This window comes from Pleurodeles waltl, chromosome 4_1 (assembly GCF_031143425.1).
Source record: "Pleurodeles waltl isolate 20211129_DDA chromosome 4_1, aPleWal1.hap1.20221129, whole genome shotgun sequence".
NCBI classification, from domain to species: domain Eukaryota; kingdom Metazoa; phylum Chordata; class Amphibia; order Caudata; family Salamandridae; genus Pleurodeles; species Pleurodeles waltl.
In genome coordinates this window covers 130,982,775-131,006,904 of record NC_090442.1, presented here as the reverse complement: position 1 = coordinate 131,006,904, position 24,130 = coordinate 130,982,775, and the positions used below count along the sequence as shown (strand labels likewise).

General features: G+C 43.3%; 1 protein-coding gene across 1 annotated transcript in view; it reads left to right on the top strand.

Moving 5' to 3' along the window:
• The window catches only part of LOC138288481 (E3 ubiquitin-protein ligase TRIM39-like), a 232,599-nt gene that overhangs the window by 88,526 nt on the left and 119,943 nt on the right, over positions 1–24,130 (top strand). Inside the window, exons 4-5 of the mRNA XM_069230037.1 lie at positions 10,593–10,645; positions 21,049–21,117. Of these exons, the coding sequence (XP_069086138.1) occupies positions 10,593–10,645; positions 21,049–21,117 (122 nt within the window). The remainder of the gene's footprint in view (positions 1–10,592; positions 10,646–21,048; positions 21,118–24,130) is intronic.

Below are 24,130 nucleotides of genomic sequence, written 5' to 3'. Positions count from 1 at the left end.
CATCGAAAAGTTAGAAAAGTTCCCTTTTACTGTGGCGGTAATTCCATCGCCAGTATGGTTAATACATGGCATGATTAATCTGTCCATTTTAACATTCCAATTCACTTTGTGTTTAAAACATTTTCCTGTAAGCAGATTTGAGCAATTAGGAGATTGTTACATGCATGAGGTGTGGGAGTTAAATGTCTGAACGGCAAGAGGTCTTTCTCAGCAGAAGCGAATGCAAAACTTCTGTAAGTCATTCTATGATTTGTAAACAGGTTTCCTTGACTGGCACATTTAAAGAGGCTGTGACAAAATTAGCTTGCTATCTGAAGGGTATTCCTGTTCCTTTGATTCACCCAGTGCTTCAATTGCTTTAAAAGGACAGTTATTTAATGTTGAGTGATCAAGGTTGCTGTGGTATGAAACCTGGAGCTGCCTAAGTGATTTAATTTTCTCAGATTGTAACTTGCTATGGCAGTGTGCTATTCCCCCCATGCATGAGATAAAAGTAGCAGAATTGTGGCCTCACATTGCTAATTTAAATGTAAATTTTGACAAGATGAGCAGACTGAAGGCTCTTTTGTTTCAAAATCACGTGGATCTTACATCTAACGAGCTGGTCAACTTATCTCCTGCCCAAGTGAGGCTCTTCCTGGCTTCAGTCTCCATTGATGACATCGGAGATTTCCTGCAGGGTCATGATTATTGCTAAATATGATTGTTGGCATTTTTTATTCAAATTCAAATTTGTTCTTTTAATATGATCCGCCTTTGGGTCCTATTTGGTTTTTAACTTAGACAATTTTATCTCACTATTTTAGTGGGCTTTTAGTATCACAGTTTGAAGTGTAGTTTATGAGAGGTCTTGGACTCTGCACTCTTGTCCCAACAATGGGGAGATTGTTGTGGGTTCATTTTAGTGCCTTGCTTGGGCACACTTTATTTAGCTTAGGCCTCTGGCTTGTGCCATTTACCCAGTTATTTCATTTATTTATTTTATTTCATTTTAGTGTGGCTTGTTTATAGCAAGATGTTTTTTTATCAATTGCTTTTCTGCAAAAGCATTGTTGTTAGTTCCTTTGCATGACATTTCATCCTCTGCCTCTGTTCAAAGATGTACATGATAGTTTATCTAGTATTTCTGCCACAAGAATGTATAGCCAGCCTTCGTCACCTGGACACATTAGCACATCAGGCCTGTTCTCAGAACACAACACATTTTGTTATACAAACATCGCTCATACCAGGGTAGAGAGTTAATTCCAGACAGTGGAGCCATCCTTTGCCGTGTGTCACTTCATCAAAGCTTTGCTGATCCCCGCCTTGTCTCTTCAGCGAACTGAGGAGAAACCCATCAGACCCCTGTTCTCAGGTATGGGGATGGGGGCTCCTTCCATGGACTAGTAGGGGCAGGAAGGGCTATCACTGCTATGCTCTCAAGTAGATGGTAGAAGTGTAGATAGAAATCCTTAGGTACATGTATATTCCAGGATGGTGGGACTGTTATCTGTTTTTCACTACTGGTCACAATTATCACTGTGATATGTTTCACCCTAATATTCACAGCTCACGTCTTTTGTCTTAGAATGAAGTAATTTCAATAAATACATTGAAAACTGTCCTGCATCTCTTTGTCTGCCTTTGCATGTGTGAAACTTGTGCGAATGTGAGAAAGGGACGAGATCTTCCAAACACAACTGCCCTGAGCAGTCAGAGTGTCATATTTTCTAGGCTGCCACAAATCACTTTTACCTCCTAGGTTTTGGTGAGGAGCTGCTCCCTAGCCGAGATGCGTAGGCTGGTACCCTCCAACCAGTGAGGGAACAACTTAGTCGCCTACAACTGCTGGTGCTGCTGCCCGAAAACCATACTCTGACCCCGCCTGGTAAGAGTCCTATGACAGCAGACCTTCCAGCAGCACAGCAGTTCTTCTTCCTGGTAGAGTGGTCGGAAGTCCAGAAGTGTACTAAAGTCCTGGTGTTAGAGGTCCAGTACTCTTCCAAGTGGGGGAGACTTCAAAGAAAGCTTTGAAGTGCACAGAGATCCTCACTTCATGTCCTGGCTCCAGTCTCAAACAAGGGGTTATACATCACTTTGTGTGTGTACAGGAGCTCCTCCCTCCCATCTCTCAGGGCAGCCCATCAAGACACACCTAAGCTTCCTTTGTGTGTGGCTATCTAGGGGGAATATACAAAGCCCATCTGTCACCCGCCTCAGACTGAAAAGAGACAGGCAGCAGGCACTAAATGGCCTAACTTTCCAAGAGTAAGGCCAACTAAAAATCCAACTTGACCATAAGTTGTGATTATAAATTGTGAGTCCAGAAGCACCAAACCTGAAAAGTCTATCTCTTCCCAAGTTGAAACTCCATTTAAAAGATGTAATAAGGTAATCCCAATGTTATCCCATGGGAGAGATATGCCTTGCAGTAGTGAAAAACGAATATGGGGATTTTTCAATAGCTTTGTGGAGCTATCCTGCAGTTGCTGCTTCTGCCAGAGTAAGAGGGCAAAGACTGGACTTTGTGTGCCTTGCATCTTGAGAAGAAATCTCCAAGGGCTTGATTTAGAGCTTGCCTCCTGTTGTTTGAAGTCTCGGGGACAGCAAAGAATTCTCACTGCCACCACCTGGAGTCTCTGGAGAGACTCCTACTCTGCCCTGTGGTGCCCATCCAGTTCCTGGGACCCTGAACGGAGAAGCTGGCAGCCTAAAGACAAGAAAATCCACAAACAGAGCGCCGTGCGGGGAAAAGATTGACTCGACTCGGATCTGCGGCTGAAGAAACAACGCGCCGCCAGCTCCACAGCTGAGAAATGACATTCGCAGGAAACACAACCCAAGAATCGATGCACGGAGCAGGAGAAACGATGCGCAGCATTGCTGATGGAGGCTGGGAGATCATATCCCGCGCTGTGGGGTTTTTGAATCATCGTGCGGCTGGAGTTCCGACTCAAGTACTGCTGGGCGTGGGAAAACAACACAAGGCCTGCCCGGACCCGTGCTGACTGGATCGACGCATCGCTCTCATGTTATGTAGCAGTCGGTGTTTAGTGGAGTTAACATACAGTTTGGCATGCTGATATTGTTATTGAATCAAACTCCTGGCTTGTCTGATTAATGCTCATACTGTTTTTGTCTGTTTTCCTTCCGTGTTCTCCTGTCAATGTTTGTCTGTCATATTTTTGTAACATATAGCTTTACCCCCGAAGAAGGGACATTTAGTCCAGAAATACATTGGGCTGTTATGTACCACGTGCAACAAAGCTGATTGGGGGAAGTACAAACCTTGTATACTGCCACAGATGTTATGATAAATTATTCATGAAAATGGATCAGTGTTCAAGTGGTTTAACTTACATTGTCATTAAAGAATTGTTATAGTGTTGACATTGTGACAAACTGTGTTTGAGTTTAGTTTATTTCAATGTTTAATGCTGTGTATAGAGTATTCTCACCACATGGGTGGTTGGGCGGTTCAGTTTTAAGCAGATATTTTAACAGGTCGAAATGTAGACTGTAATGGTTAAAGGGCTACTAAAGTGGGTGGCCCAATGAGTGCTGCAGGTCCAATAGTAGCTTTTAATTTACAGGCCTTGGGCACATGTAGTGCACTCTATGAGGGACTTTTAAGAAAACTAAATATGTTAATTGGGAGTGAGACAATATTACCATATTTAGAGGAGAGAGAACATGAACTTTAGCCAACAAATTGAGGTCAGAAAAAGAGGAGGAGGAAGGCAAAAAGGTTAGGGTGACCCTTCAGATAGGGCCATTTTCTGACACATTATATTTCCTTTCAATTTGTTTTTTTAAATAAAATAATTTGTTTTCTATTTATGTTGCATATTTGCACACAAACTGTAAAGAAAAACATCTTACAAATATGGGGCATTTATATATTCATATAGCAATTTTCGCAATACTTCAAATAATTATTTGTCATTCATGCAAACTCTGTTTCTTTATAGTATGGCTAGGATTTTTTTTATGATGGCTTCCGTGTTCTAAAAATAGTCCCTGCCAACTGCTGCTGCTTCTGAAAACCATACAGCTTATGCACTGCATTGAAGCAATCCCTTGGAATCTGAACAATATGCCTACCAGCCAGTGCTTAATTTGTAACAAAATAATGGCCAGGTCCCTTTTCAACAGGCATCTGCAGCTTGAACTGGGAGATAGGTATTAGTCATTTTGATGAATATTGAATTGATAAACAACTGTTTATGTGCTCATCGCTAAATTAGACAAACATTGCCACCATGTGGCAGGCTGTCATAAGTCCCGGTGTTAACAATTAAGTGCTATTGCTGAGCACCAGAAACCATAGGCTCAAATTAAGTACCACTACAAGCCATCAGTGTGAGAGAGAAATAATTCTCTGGGCTGGTCCAAGATATTAATTACACTGTCTTCAAACATTGGCTAAATGGTGTTGGCTCTATACCCTCTTTCTGTATTTCACACGCAAGAGTGTGTTTCACACCCCATACGGTCTGTCCACTTGCTGTCAGTATGAGATAGAATCACTTTCAGACTAGCCTTCTGGATGTTCAATTGCATAAATTGTCATCATGCCCTCAACTACTTGACCAGGCATATTCATCCCTATCGTCCTCCACACCACTTCGTAGGTATTGAACGGAATACCTACCTACCTTGAACTGAACTAAACTCCAAAAACTAGAGAGAATGTTATATCCACAGCCCACCTTTTTTAATCTCTCTCCCGGACCACCTCAAGCGCTCCCCCTAATACTTCTCATTCCGTAAAACTCTGAAAATATACTTTTAAGAAATCACAATGAGAGAAGTCAAGAGACCTTTAGGAATAGTAAGCACCCCACAAATGTAAATATATATATCCCTACATATGTACATCCACAAATGTCAGGGATGATGCACTTGAATGACGGAGCTCCTTATAACCCCAGACAATATAGTTGTTTGCACATTCATGTGTTCTCTGATACTTGTGATAGCTATATGGATATAAAGGTTCGTTGTTGGTCATTAAAGATTTTATAAAATACTATTGTACTGTGTGAGGAAATCTGTTTTCCAGCGTTTCCACCATTTTCAACTCTGGACAACTGATATGATCTCTGGAGTAACCAAGTCCTGCTGACTAGGCCCCAGATACACATGCTCTTCTTACAAAAGAAAAACATTTTTTTTACCGCTAGGTTGTTATAATTGACATTTTGGTAAGTCATTATTTATTGTACATAAACCTTTTGAGTAGTTGCACAAAGTTGTTGGGTGAATGAGTAATGGCTATACTTTCCCCCTTTGAAAAGATTGCATGAACTTTAAATAGTCCATATTTCCTCTTACAGGCTGAACAAACTGATTTTAACTATACATGTGTAAAAATGATTTCTAAATTCTGCGGGGAATTGCTGCAGACTCCAAATGTGCAGACTGTGTGTTTTCTTCACATCTGTTGGATGGGTCAGAATGGAGTGTCAGGGTACTAGAAAAGCAGGATTCAACAACTGCGTTGAGGCTCCAGTTTGATATTTTGTGTTGCAACTGCCATGAGAATCAAGTTAAATTCTAGGCAAGCTGTGATAGTTTATTGTAAGGTTTATTCCTGAAATGCACTGAGTCTTTTTTTGACCTTAGATTTGGACAAGACGTTCCACAACCTAGGTCCCTGTACTCCGAGGGTCTTCACTCCAAGTTTCAGTTGTTTCAAGACTCGGTGAGGGGGTAGAAGCTTTATCTACAGTACCAAAACTTTTTAACTTAATTTGCTCCACCAGTAGCAGCTGAACTGCTTTCAGGCTGCTTCTTTATTCTGCTGTTATAGTAATGATCCGTTATTTCTGATTTCTTGGTCTTACCTGATGTATTGTCCCCCTTTTCTTGGGCCAGAGGAGGTGGATACTAACTGCTTTTTCTGCATGTGACATAATAGCAAATACTTACCTACTTATTGAGCACGGCTTTTCACCCTTGAGGGTATCCAGGTGCTGAGGTCTGATCTCAGTCGAAAAGCCAGGTCTTAAGCCCTTTTCTGAAATCCGTGAGAAAGGGTGACATTCGCAGGTGGAGGGGTAAGTCATTCCAGGATTTGGCGGCGAGGTAGGAAAAGGAGCAACCTCCACTGTAGCTTCGGCAAATGCAGGGAGTGTCTGCAAGGGCAAAGGAGGCGGAGCACAGTTGTCTGGCGGATTGGTGGAATTTGAGGCAGTGCTTGATGTATGCTGGTCCCTGTTCGCAGAAGGCCTTGTAGGCATGTGTCAGCACCTTAAACTGGCATTGCTTCTGGATAAGGAGTCAGTGGAGGTTTCTGAGGTGGGGAATGAGGAGGTTGAGGAGGAGTCTGACTGCTGCATTCTGTATAGTCTGTAGTCTCTTGACCAGTTGCATGGTGATTCCGGCATAGAGCATATTTCAGTAGTCCAGCCATCTGGTGACGAGGGCTTGCATGACGGTTTTTCTGATGGGAGTCCAACTAAAGATTTTTGGCAGCATATGGTGGGCGTGGAAGCAAGCGAAGGAGACTGCATTGACCTGGCACTTCATGGTGAGTTTGCTGTCCAGGACCATGACGAGGTTGCAGGTATGGTCAATCGGAGTGGGTCTGAGTTCGGAGGGCCACCAGGTGTTGTCCCACGGGGATGGGTTTTTCCCAAAAGTCAGCACTTCCGTTTTGTCCATGTTGAGCTTTGGACAGTTAGTCCTCATCCAGTCGGTGACGCTTGTCATGACGTTGTGGAAGTTTGTTCTGGTGGTGACAGAGCCTTCCATGAGTGAGAGGATGAGTTAGGTGTCATCTGAGTAGGATACGATGTTGAGTCTATGGGTTCTGACAAAGTCGGTCAGGGTTGTCATATTCGTGTTGAACAGGGTGGGGCTGAGGGTTGAGCTTTGGGAAACTCTGCAGATGATGCTCCTGTGCTCTGAGGTGAAGGGAGGTAGCAGATTCTCTGGGTTCGTCCTGTGAGGATGGATGCGATCCAATTGAAGGTATCTCCCTGGATGCTGTTGTGGGGTCTTCTGATGAGGATGTGGTAATATATGGCGCTGAACGCTGCTGATAGGTCAAGGAGGATAAGGAGCTCTGTTTTACTTTGCCCGAGGAGGGTTCTGCTGTGGTCAATGGGGGTGATCAGGGCAGTCTTGGTGCTGTGGTTGCCGCTTAAGCCAGATTGGGAGGCGTCAAGCAAGTTGTTTCTTTCTAGGTGGTCAGTGAGCTGGTTGTCGAGGACTTTGGCAGGGAGTGGGAGCAGTAAGACTGAATGAAATACAACAGGGGTTATGTTTCGGGAGAAATTGTTGATATTTTGATTTACTCTATTCCATCTCCTCACCTCCTCCACCTTTGTGCAGTAACCTGTGTTGGATATTTTCCTAAAAAATCCTATTTTGTTTCCCTATAGTGCTTGTTTAGTGTTGGCCATGATGATGGGCTGTGTTTATTGTAGCTTTGCTGGGTCTGTTCTTGACTGCTTAATGAAAAAGGTTTAATTCTAGGAAAGGAATGAAAATGTTTTCAAAGACAGTTCTTTGTGAATAGCTCACTTAGTTTACCTTAACATATGGAAGGTAGCACAGATGGATGCTGAGTGGTAGAATTAGGAGACGTTTGGTGACAGGACATTGAGCAACATGCACTCACAATGCTACCATTTCCTTTTTTCTTTCTTGTGAAAGGGATGGTGGGATAGGTTTTGCATTAAGTCTATCCCTAGATTAGTGTTAGAAATGGGGTCTTTAATTGGCAGTCAGGTTACCCCCTGTCCAAACAAGGACCCTCACTCTAGTCAGGATAAAGGAGAATCACACTCAGTTAACCCCCGCTCATCCCCATGGTAGCTTGGCACAAGCAGATAGGCTTAACTTCGGAGATAAGGTGTAAAGTATTTGTACCAACACACAGAGTAATATAGTAAAAACACCACAAAATGACCCAACACAGATTTAGAAAAATAACCAATAGTTATCTAGACAAAAATCCAACTTACACAAGCCAAGTTATGAATTTTTAAAGATTAACTAAAAATAGCACTTAGAAACACAAAATGCTTCGATGAGGTGATAACAATGCTTCATGATGGAGTCGTTCCCAACAATCCGACACCAGCGGCACCGGGTACGGAGTCACGCAGACCCCCAGGTACAGTGCCTTAGTAAACTGTGAGAACAAGTCGGTGCGCAAATTCATTGATAGTGGAGTCTCTGGATCCGAGGCGGCATCAGTTCCAGTGATGCGGGGCGAAGGTGAAGAGGTGTCACGAAAAGGCGTTGGGTCCTTGCTGCGGAGCGGTGGAGGTGAGGCAGCATTGGTGTGAATTGTTGAATCCGCGCACTTCGGGCACCGTCAGTGAAAACGTGGTGGCGACTTCCACTGAGTCCTGGACTTCGACAGGGCTGCGACAGTTTCGAGCCTGCGAGGGTCATTGTACTCCAGCGACGACCACGTAGTCAGTTCCAGGTGGCGTCACGGAATTCGCAAGCTGCGTCTGAGTCGTTCAAAGTCAGTTTTCTTGGATTTTCACCAGCATCTCCTTTCAAGGGCCTAGGGACTGGATAGGGCACCACTTGTCAGGGCAGGAGTCTCAGCAGAGAGTCCAGGTGCTGGTTGGGGAAGTCTTTAATATCCCTGAGACTTCAGAACAGGGGGCATGCTCAGTCCAAGCCCTTGGAGATTCTTCTCAAGCAGGAATACACCACAAAGTCCAGTCTTTGTCCCCCTTCCCAGGCAGAAGCAGCAACTGCAGGATAGCTCCACAAAGCACAGTCAAAGGCAGGGCAGCACTTCTTCTCAGCTCTACTCCTTGGCAGAGGTTCCTCTTGATTCCAGAAGTGATTTAATTTTCAGGGATTTTGGGGGCTCTTCTTATACCCATTTCCGCCTTTGAAGTAGGCCTACTTCAAAGGAAAGTGTCTCTTGTTTGTAAGATCCTGCGTTGCCCAAGCCAGACCCCAGACACACACCAGGGGGTCAGAGACTGCATTGTGTGAGGGCAGGCACAGCCCTTTCAGTTGTAAGTGACCACTCCTACCCTCCCTCCTAGCACAGACAGCTCATCAGGATATGCAGGCTACACCCCAGCTCCCTTTGTGTCACTGTCTAGAGAGAGGCGCAAACAACCCAACTGTCAAACTGACCCAGACAGGAAATCCACAAACAGGCAGATTCACAGAATGGTTTAAGCAAGAAAAGGCCTACTTTCTAAAAGTGGCATTTTCAAACACACAATCTATAAACCAACTTCACTAAAAGATATATTTTTCAATTGGGAGTTCAGTGACCCTAAACTCCAGACTTACATCTGCTCCCTAAGGAAATCTACACTTTAATACTTTAATAATACTTAAAGGCAGCCCCCATGTTAACCTATGAGAGAGATAGGCCTTGCAACAGTGAAAACCGAATTTGGCAGTATTTTACTGTTAGGACATGTAAAACACATAAGTACATATCCCACCTTTTACATACACTGCACCCTGACCATGGGGTTCTCTAGGGTGTATCTTAGGGGTACCTTACATGTAAAAAATGGAAGGTTAGGCCTGGCAAGTAGGTACTCTTGCCAAGTCTAATTGGCAGTTTAAAACAGCACTCACAAACACTGCAGTGGCAGGTCTGAGCAATGTTTACACGGCCACTCACGTGGGTGGCACAACCAGTGAGGCAGGCCCACAAGTAGAATTTGACTTACAGGCCCAGGGCACCTCTAGTGCACTTTACTAGGGACTTACTAGTAAATCAAATGTGCCAATCATGGAAAGCCAATTAACAATACAATTTACACAGAGAGCATAAGCACTTTAGCACTGGTTAGCAGTGGTAAAGTGCCCAGAGTCCTAAATCCAACAAATACAGGTCAGAAACAATAGGAGGAAGGAGGCAAAAAGATTGGAGATGACCCTGCAAAAGGAAAAAAGTCCAACAAATAGGAACTGAGTTAATTTGCTGTGTACATTGGGAGGTGAACTCAAGGAAATTTCAGTTAAATTCACCCAGAGTTAATCACTAATCCAAGACTAGTTTTATTCTTTGAATTGAACTGAGTGTCCCACTCTCAGTAAAGAGTTGACTGAATGCAAAGAAGAAAAGAAGACTAATTGACATTTGATTTTTAAGTTGCTACTCTTTATAATAGGACATTTGTTTCCCTTTTCTCCCTAACTCTACATTTGATTTCTTTTTCTCTTATTTTTATGTGATTTTACTCTATTCACCTTCCTCTGTTTAAATAACTATATATCTTGTTTCAATTATGTTTTTGTATATGTAACTCATACATTCCTGTGCTGAAAGCCATGCTATTTTAACTAATCTACCAGGGGTGATCCATGTACCCCTCCCAGAAAACAGTATATCTATTAGGAGTCAGATTGTGTGGGCTGTGTGGGAGCTCGGTCACAGCTCACATCTAGATTGTGAGTTCTCATCGATGTAGAGTAACACTCAGATCTCCTACATATTGAATGTTCAGTAGAACTGTATAGTATTGTAGATGGTGTGCTGTTATCTGATAGCCTGAGGTATGGTCGCTGTTGAAGTTATAATATTGAGCACCGGCCATTGTTCAAAATGCTGTTATCTGAAATTTGCATTTGTATATTGACAAATCTTTGTGCTGTCCTAGATATGACGATGCGAATCTGGGTAAACATGACGCAAAACGAATGAACGAAGAAGGTATATTGTATTTTATCTTACTACACAGTTCAAGAGAAACATTAGTACTGCAATTATTTTAAGGAATATTTCGCAAAATGTGAACATAATATTTTTCCTCAATACATTTGGGACTGAATTGCAAAAATTGCCTGTATGGTACGTTGGGATTTATTTTGTTTGTTGTTTTGTACCGTTTTATTTTCTAATAATCACTGCCTTCTTTCAGTGGCAACAAAAAAAAATATATGGGTGAAAAACATAAACATTGATTTTCTCTGTCATAAAACAGCATTGTACACGGCAATCATGCGCCTAGACTTATGTATTTGAAATATCTGTTTATTTAGGGGAATAACTCATCAAAAAAGACAACACAAATATATATGTTTGATTCAAATGACATTACTTTAAACATAAAATATCAGATGAAAATAGCCAGCATTACAATATAATGCATAAGGTAAAAGCGTAAAATAAAACTAGGTTAAAAGGATTAGTTTAAAGTACATAGTTGTTTCAAAGGTTACATCGTTTCCTACTCAAACATTAAGATACAAGCAAATATCTTGAAGCGCTGAGCACAATGAGACGGCTGATGTTAGATTTAAGGGTACGCAAGGCATCTGTATATGGGGGTCTAGTCAAAGTGAGGATATAACAGGAGAATCTATTTCCTACATATGTGGGCTTAAAAAGAGCAAAAGAAAAGCTGGTGTGCCTCAGTTTCCTTTCTTGACAAACAGATAGGGTAGATATAAATGAAAGAATCAAAGTCGCCAACTGTCCATTTATACTTATAACTTAACAAAAGTAGGGGGCTTCATGTCTAAATTTTAAAATTGTTTTGCAAAGGTGGAGTATACAGTGGTAGTTTCTTCTTTAGGGAGGGGGAGCATCGTCCCCCTACCCCTGCAAGGTGTGCTAAACCTGAAAAATAAAATGCCAATAAAATAATTTCTTTGGCAATTTTTTTTTCACCATGGAGTGCCACAGCCACCAGCCTGCTCCTGAGGAAGAAGAAATGGGAGTGTCCAATAGCAGGAGAGGACAGTGGCTTGTCTGTATGCTCCAAAGTGTGCATGTCACTTTGGCCAGCTGTTTTGCGCCAGCCAAACTGACATGCACACTTTGAAGCTCTCCATCCAGCTGTCTTAGACAGTTGGGTGGGGATCAAGCACAGGCCTCCAGGGCCTAAAGGAGCATTCAGCCAAGTCACTATCCAATCCAGGCGCTTCTCTCATGATGGGTAACAGCATGAGAGAAGCATCTGGATTGGTTAGGGAATCATCCTAAGTGAATCAGATGGCAGAGAAACACGGAGGAGGAGATGGAGCTTGTTGGTAAGTACAATTTTATTTTATTTTATTGATTAGGAATGTGTTGTGCATGTAAGGGTAGTGATTAAGTTGGTAGTTATTTTATTTAGGGGTTTTGGGTGTCGAGGGTGTTTTTATTTGGGCTTTTGGATGGATGGGTTGGTTGTTTTTTACTTCTTTGGGAAGCAGCAGGACACTTTGCTCGCCCCCACTACTTTGAAGGGCTACCAGCCGCCCCTGAGTATATATCATCTAGAAAATCTTCAAATGTTTGTGTGCATTTAAACTCAAGAAACTCCGTTGTAATGGAGCCATAACTTTGGTTAGTGCACTATCGCTCTGCCAATGTTTTGCCATCATATTCTTTTGAGCAATGTTTTTGAGGTTCCCAATATGGTCCCACAGTCAGGCTGACCAGTGCTGCAACTTGAGCAGATAGACAAGCAGGCTGGCCCCAGGATTCTCTTGGTTCTCGGAGAAGTCTGTAGCCAAAAATGGCAACATTTTGGATTTTGGCTATTTGGGCACCTTTAACACCACCCCCAAGTGTCCAGGACTGGAGGGGCACCACTTGGGAGGGTGGTAAGACCTAATTAGGCTAGGTCCAGGTACAGGATCAAGATGGTTGGAGCCTTTTCTGACCCTGATGCTCTTATCAGGAGGACAGACAACTAGCCCTTTGAGTCGCTCTGGCAATCCTAGGTTCAAGCAGTGGATCAGGGCTCAAGCAGTAGGGTACACCTGTGAGGGTTCAAGGCAGGATTCAGGCAGCAACACAGTCTTACAAAGTACACAGCAGCCTACAGCACCAGGCAGTCCTCTGAGAGTCCTTATTCAGGTCCAGAAAGTGAACTGAATAGTGGGTTCAAGGGTCCTACTTGAATGCCTGGTTCCTTTTTTAGTGTAGAAGTGTTTAGGAAATTCTATTTGAAGAACTTGAAGTTTCCTGGTTCCCGTGCCCTAGTTCCAACCTGGCTGCATGAAAAAGGCAGAGGTGACAAGTCCTTTGTGTGAAGGCAGAGCACTGCTTATTCAGTTGCAAGAGGAGCTGTGCCCAGCGCCAACCCCCTCCTCTCCATCTTGCCAGCATTGGCTCATCCAGGCACACCTAATTCCTCTATTGTGTGGCTGTCCAGTAGAAATAAACAAAGTCTACCTGCCAACTACAGTCATGTGGCCCAGGAATAGACTGCAGGCACCAAATAGGACAGAAAAATGGCAACTTCCTAAAAGTGGTGTTTTCAAAATTGTAAATTAAAATCCAACTTTACCATTAAATTTGATTTTTAATTGCAATTTCTTACAGACACCAAACACAAAATGTCTACTGGTTCTTATTCAAATGTTAGCATGTGTTAAATGTGGTATGGCGACCCAGTGTTATCCTATGGGACAGGTAGGCCTCATAGAAGTGAAAAACTAATTTAGGAGTCTTTCACTACCAGGACATGTAAAACTTAGACGTAAATGTCCAACCTTTTTATTACAGTGCATCCTACCCCATACGCTGTCTAGGACCTATATTAGGGGTGACTTACATACAATAAAGTGGGAGTTTAAGGCTTAACAAGAGGGTTATATTGCCAAGTTGAATTAGCAGTTTGAAACTGCATTCAGATTGCAATGGCAGACCTTGGACAAGTTTAAAGGGGCTACTTAAGTGGGTGTCACAATAATTGCCGCAGGGCCACTAGTATCATGTAATTCACTGGACCTGGGTTTATGGTATACTACTTTACTAGGGACTTATATGTAAATTAAATATGCCAATCAGGTGTAAGCCAATATCACCTTGCACAAGCACTTTAGTTCTGATAAAGTTCACAGAGTCCTAAAACCAGCATACATGAATTCTGCAAAATAGGAGGGTAAAGGCAAAAAAATATATGGAAAGACCCCTCTAAGGCTGACAGGCTAACAGGTAGTCTATGAGGAGTCTATGGTGTTGCCTGTTGCTCTCGTAAGAATCCTGTGTTAAGAATGCCTATCATTACAGCCATGGGAATTTTCTCAGTTGGAGTAAATTGTTCTGCAGTTACTGAATAGAAATGTGATTTGTAGGCGATGTGGACATTTGTCCCTCATTTAATAAAACATCTGTGTGCTTGGAATAAGCCTAATAACTGTTTTTTCTTATTATCCCTTTTTTGTCTTAGCATATTTTTTAGCTCACTTAAAACACCATATAAGCATTTATGCAATTATTTACAGAAAAAGTGGGCGTTATTAAATTGTAAAAAAAAGCTTTCTCTACTCACTGTAATATGGAAGGTTATTGCACAAAGTGTGACTTTCGGGTAGCTCTGCCAGGTTTGCTTTCCCACCCATGGGTCACACAGGTGAACTTGGTTCAATTGTTTAATACACCAATGCTGAATGTGAAAGACAGGCTATTGTAGCCCCATAGAACCCCACCCAATACATTGTTGAAGTAGAGCTATTACTTTTGGGTTGCTAACAATCCTCTGCAAAGGGATCAGGGGCAATGTGGTAACAGAAACAAACCTATTTCATTTTTTACATAGCTGCAAGGTTTACAGATTGCTTATGTGTGTCATTTTCATGGTTTCAAGGTACTTATGATGACATTCTATTGTCAGATGTGTGACACCTAGCGTGACACTTTCTCATGTGTAAAACCAAACAATGAAGTCAAAAAAGTCTCAAAAATATTATTAAAGCTTCTTGTGGTAGTGCCTGTCAGTTGCAGACAGCACATTTTCCATTGGAATGACCATTAAATTTGCACAGTTTTACTGATAAACCTATATAGCATGCAAATGATAATATGTGGAAAACGGGTTTCATTGAATATTGTGTTTGCGCTTCTAGAAATGTATTGATTTGGTTTGATCTTAATGAAATGTTTGTTTCCATCACATTTTCAGTTCTCCCTTTCTAATCTGGTGTATTTAACAAAAAGTGTACAGCTCATTAACATATATTTAAATATTGGTGTGTGGTGGGAAAAATGGCATGTTACAGCCATTTCTTTCACACTCACCTTACCGAAAACAATTATTGCATATTTCAATTTAGAAATGTTTCTACCTTTTCAGTTTGAGAATGAAAAATATACACCAAACTCTTTGCAGGAGAATAAGCAGCAGTTTTGTCATAAGACACTAAAGTGGGGAAAGGCTGCATCTCTCACAGGCCTTGTAGTGCATTAACACACAACCACTCTGCTAAATCACATCAATCAACATGCTGCATGGGTCACGCTGGTAGGCAGAATATCTTGACTCATGGGGGCTGCTGTTCTTTTAAGTTCTGGAAACAGAGGAGTCCTCTGGCAGAGCGGAGTCCCAACTGGAAAACAACATCAGGGAAAGTGTCTTGGCCAGAGGATACAAATATGCATCCTCTGCGTACAGAGGGCCAGCTCTTGTGCATTTGGTGGTATAGCAGGTATAGCACAGCTGTATTTCAATACACTGTCAGAGCCTGCTCACTGTGTGTACACTGGCAGGATTTGCAAGCCAAAATCCTGATTGGTGCCAGTCACATGCACTGATCTTCCTCAGTCTAGGCTGGCTTAAAGTGCACTGCCAATGAGACGAGGGTCATGCTTCGAGGACCAGAGTCTCTGGGCCCACTCTGGCAGTGGGCTCTGCAAAAACCGAAAAACAACATTTTGTCCAATGCCACCCAGTGTAAAGGGGTACATTACAGTGACATTCACTGGTGGGGTTGAGCAGGTTGCTAGACAATATGCAAGGTGTCATCCTCACACCTCAACCCCGAGATTCACATGAGGGCACTGCTGCGTAATGATCACTTCTGATAGGATGTTCTTGACTTGTTTGTGGTATTGCACTGCTTTGACAGGCAGGCCATGTGGTATTGGTGCTTCTCGGCATGATTGAATCATGCAGTCAGCCACTCAGGCTGCCACTGTGCCAGTGTGAGTTGCTATGCCGTGCCACATTTTGTGCAATTAAAAACTTTGTGAGACTGAAACCAGTATGTAGCAGTCAGCCAGCACAGTGTGCACTCTGCCAGCATTGCGCAGCTTGCCCTGCTAATGTAGCTCCTCTCAGTCTCAGATTGTGCCTTCCAGTGCTGGTGGTGTCAGGGGACTCAAAAATGTGTGACCAATACATTTCAGTGCGGTGATGCGAATCACCACACTAAAATACGTATTCTGTCCCATGATGCGTGATACTTGGCGGGACTGTATACACAATATCACACACACAGCACCAAGAAGAATAGATGCTTTTAACTAAATGCATTTGGTACAAAAGGGCAAACCTGTTTCTCAGCACATCTGAAATAACAACACAGGATATCATAAAAACAGCAAGAAGGCATGTTATGAGCAAAAAGAGTAAAATGACAATTTCTAACATGGTTAAAATGTCATCTAAAGCCTAACACCCTAAAACTTACTTCTATGCGCTACACTAAGAAAGCATTATCAGTGGAGGGATGAAGGCTGTGTTCCCTGTGAAGGCCAACCATACACTGCAGGAGCACCCTTCCTCCACGACACAGCATGAGGTGCCATGCAGGATCTCCGAAGTGCACTGGCAGTAGGCAACACCATCTCTGGCAGAACCTCGTGCAATATTATGTACAAAGGACCTGTCATGACAAGTGGTTGAGAGGCAGTCCTTATGTACTTGGGCCCATATTTATCAAGGTTTTGTGTCACACTAGAGCAACACAAGGGTGTGCAAGAGTGATGCAAAACCTAAATGAGATTTATCACGCCATAATTGGCTTGATAAATCTAGAGTAATGCAAAGCGGCGCAAATCACTGCCTAGCAATACTCTGTGGCATGGAGGTACACCATGGGTGAAGTGTGGGTGACACATTCCCAGATTTACCAACTCTCATGGGCTCTGCCATGGGAATGCATCAGGATTGTATGCCTCCCCACCATAGGTGCAATGATCCTCGATGGTTCAGCTTTCTATATGTGCTGCATTTTGCAGCACCAATAGGAAAAAAAATGCCTCCCCTTCCTTCACACAAATAATCCTGCCTGCAAAGCAGACACCCTTGCTGCATGACACAAGGGTGCCTGCATTTGCGCTACACAGCCAAAAGTGCGCCAGTACAAGGAAAGGAAAGGAATGCGTTGTATAATGGTAAACAGAGGGTATTCCTGCCCTTTCTGGTAAACAGAGGGTATCCTGCCCTTTCATGCAGCAAAGTGACTTGCTTCTTCACGTTGCATGAATCTTTGATAAATATAGACCTACATCAGAGATTGGAATTTCTGACATACGTTTAGGAATATTTGACATACACTATGTGCACCAATGTGTGCATCCCAGATGGTTCTTTATGAACATATAAGGTGAAAGGTCATCAATTCAGACTATTTTGGCAATATGTTTGTATCTGTTCTTATTTGACCTTGACATGGTGATAAGTAGACAGTTGTCCCAGACGGATGTCGCATCCGGTGTTATATGTATGTCAGCATAATGACATGAGACTTTTACAGTTCCTAGAAAAATAAGGTCGGATGACTTTTGCATAAAATGGCAGACATGACAATGATTCTGCATGAAATTGAGGAAAATAGCAACTTCCACTGCCTAAAATTTGAGAAAATGGTGATCCCTGTTACTTAAGATGGAGTCGGGGTCTTCTTAAAATGGAGTCGGATATTACGGACTTCAGCCCATATTTATACTTTTTTAGCGCTGCATTTGCGTCGTTTTTTTACGCAAAATCAGCGCAAACTTACAAAATACCTTTGTATTTTGTAAGTTTGCGACGATTTTGCGTCAAAAAAAAATTTCTTAAAATAAAAGTTTTAAAATAGCAGATTTCTGTAATAAAAGGTGATAATCATGTGCTTTCACTGGGCAGTTCATATCCCAAAATGATTACACTCAGGAAGGCAAACTTTTATTTTAAGAAATTTATTTTATATTCATTTTTAGGCTAAAATAGTCACTATTCTGTCCTTCCTTTTTAAGCGTTCATCTAAACCTGGTCAGTGAAACACAAGTCTTGTACTTGACCTGGGAACTGTAAGGTATCTTTAATTCACTGTTCTGGATCCCGTTACTACCCAGCAGTACTCTACTGAGTCCAACAGGAGGTTGAGTCCGCCCTGGTGGCACTACCCTACCAGGTTGGGGAGAGGGTGCTGATGATGAAGCATGACACTATTATGTGTGTGAGGCTTCCTCTTCCATAAGAAAGGTCTTTCCTGCGCCCTCTCCCTTCTTTGCACCTGCGCAGATATTTTGAAAGCATCCTTTTTTTAGTTAGATCTGGGAAAGGTGCAGTAGGAATACTGCAACGTGTATTATACCTACAGCTGCCACACTAATTTGTGATAGCTGCACAAATACTTTGCATATTGTCTCTGAGTGAAGCCTGACTGTTCTGTGCCAAGCTACCGAATGTTGAGCACAGGTTAATTTAGGCTTTGCTTGTGACTTCACCCTGAGAATAATTGTGGTTACTGTTTGAGACCTCAACCAGTAACCCAAGTGTTTTATATGGACACATTTCTGTATGCATAGTTGTACAAAGTGTGTACAAGATGTACAATTGTTCTTAGGAAAATTCCTTTCCTAACTCTATACCCACACTAATTATCGTGGTGTTCCCTTCCCATCCATACCGTGGGGGAAGGATCTATTCCTGCCCTTAGCTACAGTGGGCAAGTAAAATGTTTGAAAATACCCACAAACTTTTGAGTACAAAACTCTAAAGGGAATTCCCACCCTGGAATGCCCGCTCTCTCTCCCTGATGTGGGATTTACTCACATTCTGTATTACACCACTGTAGAGTCATGTACCTGTGTACCATTCCAGCGTGATGTTGTACCTGTGTCTTTTTTTCCTTTGTCCCCTTATTACCAACAAGTGATGTGTTGTACACTTAGGTAACCTTCACACTACACCCAATCTTGGACCTCCCATCTGCTGCCCAGACTGAAGAAATAGAACCCTTCAAATGTGCGTTTAGCACATAGAAAGTGAATTTCCTTAGTGTACGTATAATCATTGGACCTTTGACTTTACAGTCGGTAACCAATTTACTCTTTAAAGAAGCCTAAAACTCTGGTATCTTACTGATTCGGCTCACTGATTCCAATAGGTTTTTACCCTGTACTACTCTCAGATACATCTGGTGGATTTTTACTAATCCAATTTTTCTTGCGAATCTCTTGTCTGAGCAGGAGTATCAAATAGAAAACGCTGCTCATCCTTACCAGGTAAAAAGCTTTCATCATTGTCCATTAAACCAAAAAAGACATGGGAGGCATTTTCATCTTCTTCTTGACATAATGACAGTCATATTTCGCCAAGATATAACAATGGCTGGACACATCATATCATACATATGTTGCACTTGCCAATGTGTTTTTGGTACACATTGGCAATCATCCAGCCCATATTTAATCAGTGGGTGGCAGGTAGGTGCAGCCCAGGATGTTAGTTTTAGATACTCGTACTTAAACAAATTACAGACATTATCAGCAGACAGATCTTCTCATCAACTAACTTGGGCCATACACTGACACTAGGTCCCATTAGAATTCTAGGCCTGACAGCTGGAGTTGCTCAAATAAACAATACATTAGGCTTTCTGGAGTTCCTGGAGTGTCCCTAATCAGTTGCCATGGACATTAGTATGAAATATTTGTAGTTTTCATGAATGTATACACTATTTTTGCTGCATTTGTTCTCACATTTAGGTCTACCTTTTTGAAGAACTTGGGAACAAGGAATTGTTAATGAAGGGCGACTCTTGAATATAACTGTAAGATAATTCTTAGATGTAAGCCAATAACACCCACCTCGACTTGCAGGTTATGTTATCAGGTTTTAGAGTTTTTCCAATTGGAACGCCCAAAACAAACCCTGGTAGGGCCAAGCCACCCATAGGGCTAAAAAGCTTCTTGCAGGCAAGTCTAACCTATTTATACACTCACACAAAGGTATTGAAACACCTTTGCATTTTTTTTTTTTTTTTGTCAACCTCAAGCAGAATAGTGCCAAACCAAAGAACGGTAGTTAGGTAGAATATAACAGACATGTTTAGTATATTAATTCCATGAATCAGGTTTAAAGGCATTTTATAAGGGAACAACTTTCTTGGTTAGCCTTGCAACACCTTAAGGCATAATCTTTGCAGGATCTCTATTACCTAGAACCCCTAAATATTTTATCTCATTATGGAGCTGAGAGGAAATACACAACAGATCCCATGTCACAAGTTCAGATGTAGATTTATTTACCATCTAGCTTAACATTATGCTTCAGCTTCCAACCATGGATATTGTTCATGGTGAATCCCATACCCTAAGATCACCTGCATGTATGGCAGTCACAATGGCATGGCCTTTGCAGCTAAAAGAGACAACGTTTTCATCATGATGCAGTTAGTGTAGCTATGGTTTGGTCGAAAAGCGTTGGACCCTTGTCTTGTACTCCCTCTATATTAAAAATGGATGGAATATGTCAATTTACTATGACTCTAGCCAGCAGGGATTTCATTAGACCCTGTATTGTTGTCAGGAAGTACCCTGCTGGTGGCTCCAGTTCATCTTAAGAGTCCAGCTGCAATACAACGGGTGCCCTGCCTCTGGATGACATCCACTCCTTGGCACTAACTGCAGTCAAACTTGTGCTGTCACTATAGACGTTGCATTCTCCCCAGCACTGCCCCTGAAGTGTGGCTGTGCATCATCGTCTGAATCATTAAAAAACAGGGTCTCTGCAGATATTATGTAGCATGGGTTAGATATGCTCTATCCTTGACTCTTGAGTATCTCTCTGGTTCTGTGCTGAATGCAGTTTCCTTTAATGAGCATGAGTAGAAGGAATTCTAGCATGAAGACCCTCAGTCTTACAACCAAGCCACTAGACAAAACAGACTAGATACAGACTGCTGAGGGCTCAAACTAACTAAGGTGTATGCTATCGCTCATCTAAATGATGCTAGTTCATGGCATTGTGAGGATTCCCAAGGTAGGATGTATCAATGCATGAATATTCATTTGTCTGATAGCAGTCTCCAATGAAAAAGATGGGGGTTGGTATTTAAGAACAAATGAGCATAAATAAAGAATAATAATGAACTTGGGTTTTATTTTGTATTTTTAATGTTCCTGATTAGAGGTGTTGTCAGAACAGAAAGAAGCTAAAAAAAGGAAAACATTGGATCAGGCTTCTTCCTCATTGATTGGTAAGTGACACTCCTATGGTAAAGCTAATTCAACTATTCTGAGTATTTGTCTTTTATTGTTCACATTTTTTATGGAATAATTTGTGCTTGTATGAGTGTGTGTATCATGACACTGAAATTCAGTAATACAGTTTGTTTGCTTCAGCCCTATAAATATAGGCTGAAACTGCTCACACCCAGTTAGCTATTCAACTTTTCAGTAAAGCCATGGCAAGTTGAAGCAGGAAATGTATCAGTGGCATGGAAGTTAAATGTCACATATAGGCTGCAGAATATATTTACACCATCCACATGCGTGACTAAAATCTGTGGCACAATTGTATCTTGGCTGATTACAGTTTAAAACCAATGCAGTAATCCATAGTTGGGTTAAATGCTCTGTGGTGTCATCTACTTTTATGCATTAGCTAAGTCACCCCTAAATGTGTCCTGTGGGCTAACAGGGCTGAGGGGGTCATTACAACATAGGCGGTAAAAGCCTCTTACCGCCGTGCAGAAGACCAGCAACACACCGCCTCGCCCGCGGAAATCCGCCACGACTATTATGACCCACAGCACGGAATCCGCCAAAATTCAGACACCCACACAAGTCCGCTACACCAAAGGTCAGTGATAAACTGGCAAAAACAAAACCTCCACCGTCACGCCAACAGAAATACGCCCACACAATCACGACACACGAATCCACGCGGCGGTCTTTCAACCGCGGTATTCCATTGGCGGTACTCAACAACATTGGACAAATCAAAATATAGACACCTGATACACATACACACACCACTCCCACACACCCAATACAATATAAAACACACCCCCACATCACCCACAAACCCCTACGACCACAATTGAGAAAGAAGCACAGAGAGAGACACCACCATCAACAATACTAGCATCCACAGGCACAACAGACCATCACCCACATAACTTCCACGCACCACACACAACACCCCACTACATATCAGTACACTTATCACCACACACACCACCCCACACATCACCCACACCACCCCATGGCACGGCAAAGACACCCCAGATTCTCAGAGGAGGAGCTCAGGGTCATGGTGGAGGAAATCGTTCGGGTAGAGCCACAGCTATTCGGTTCACAGGTGCAGCACACCTCCATTGCAAGGAAGATGGCGCTATGGCGCAGAATAGTGGACAGGGTCAACGCAGCACCCAAGAAATCGGAATGACATTCGGAAGAGGTGGAATGACCTACGGGGGAAGGTGCGTTCTGTGGTCTCAAGACACCACCTTGCGGTTCAGCGGACTGGCGGCGGACCCCCACCTCCTCACCCACAACTAACAACATGGGAGGAGCAGGTCTTGGCGATTCTGCATCCTGAGGGCCTCGCAGGAGTAGATGGAAGAATGGACTCTGGTAAGTCAAATCTTAACTATTACATCCCCCACCCTACCTGCATGCCATCACATACCCCCACCCTCAGCCTCATCCCCATCACTCCAACTCCTCACAAATGTCCCAACATCACAAACCACACATCCCAACACCAAGCCCTGCATGCAACACCAAAGCATGGACACCCATCACCAAAGCATGCCCACTGCACAAACCCATACACCCCCCTAAACCATCATCACACAAGGTCCCACACAGGAATGTAAGCACTGGGGTACACAGTCACCCACCCATTGCACACCATGGCACACACAGATGTAATAAACATCCTTTTATACCCCTGCAGGACCCCTACCCAACGTCACCGGACAGGAGGGTCCACACATGTCCACACCTCCAACAGAAGAGGCCCACAGTGATGACAGCAGCTCTGTCCACCTGTATCTAGATGACCAGCCCGGCCCATCGGGGTCCTCTGGACAGTCGGTTCCCATCACACAGTCACAGGCCACTACAGAGCTTCCCCCTCTGTAAACACCAGCACAGCACCCACCCAGCGGGCCCATACCTCTGTTCCCAGGACACGTCAATCAGCAGTGTATCCACCACTACAGGGAACCCAGGCTAACCAAGCACCCCAACAACAACAGGGACCTGGGGGCAGTGGCAGTGGGCACACAGTCCCGGGGACGGAGGCCCAGGAGCACAGGGGAACTGGGAGGGCTGCTGTGCGACAGGGGGAGGACAGGCCAAGGGAACCCACTCTCCACAGGGCCCTGTCCAACATCATGGGAGCCTACCACCACTCCCAGGAGACGATGGCAACGGTACTGGCCAAGTTTGAGGAGACCCAGCACCTGCAGGAGGAACAGTATTTGGGCTTCAGGGAGGAACTCAGAGCCATCAATTCCACCCTGGGCACCATTGTAGGGGTGCCGGGATGAAGTATTCAACACCAGGAGGGACACTGTGGCACAACAAGGGGCCCCTGACACTAGCCTGGATGATGAACAGCCCACCACCTCCGCCGGCGCTAGTGAACAGGAGGCACCGCCACAGGACCACCCCACCAGCCCCCCACCCCCTGCAGATGGAGAACCACCCCGCAAGCTGTCCCTGAGATCCAGGACAAAGACAAAGAACGATGCCAAGACCCCCGCCAAGAAATTAGACCACCCTGAATCTCATCCTTCTGTCCCACTTTGTCACCCTGTCCATCCTTAAACTGCCCCAGCTCCACTTCCTATGCCCATTTTACAACCCCCTCCAATATTGAGCACTTAAATAAACACCCTTGAAGCACAAAACAATCTGGAGTCAGTCTGTGATTTCGGAATAGTGTATTAGCAATTACTGTGGCAAAAAGCTCTTTCAATTGTAATGTCAACATACCTATGTCACACAGCTCTAGTCCATGAGGACCTATGTCACACCGTGGGACCCACATCTGTGAAATCATAAGGGAAAGTGACAGCTCAGTGACCATACACTGGGTTAAAACGACAGACAGTAGAGAGGTAGTAGTGTACATGTAGTAGGCAGGTTTGTCTTCTTACCTGTGTCTCACTGGAAATATTGCAGGATCACTGAGTCCCTGTTGTCGATGTCTTCTTCTTCTGCTTCCTCGTCTTCACTGTCCACAGCCACCACAGC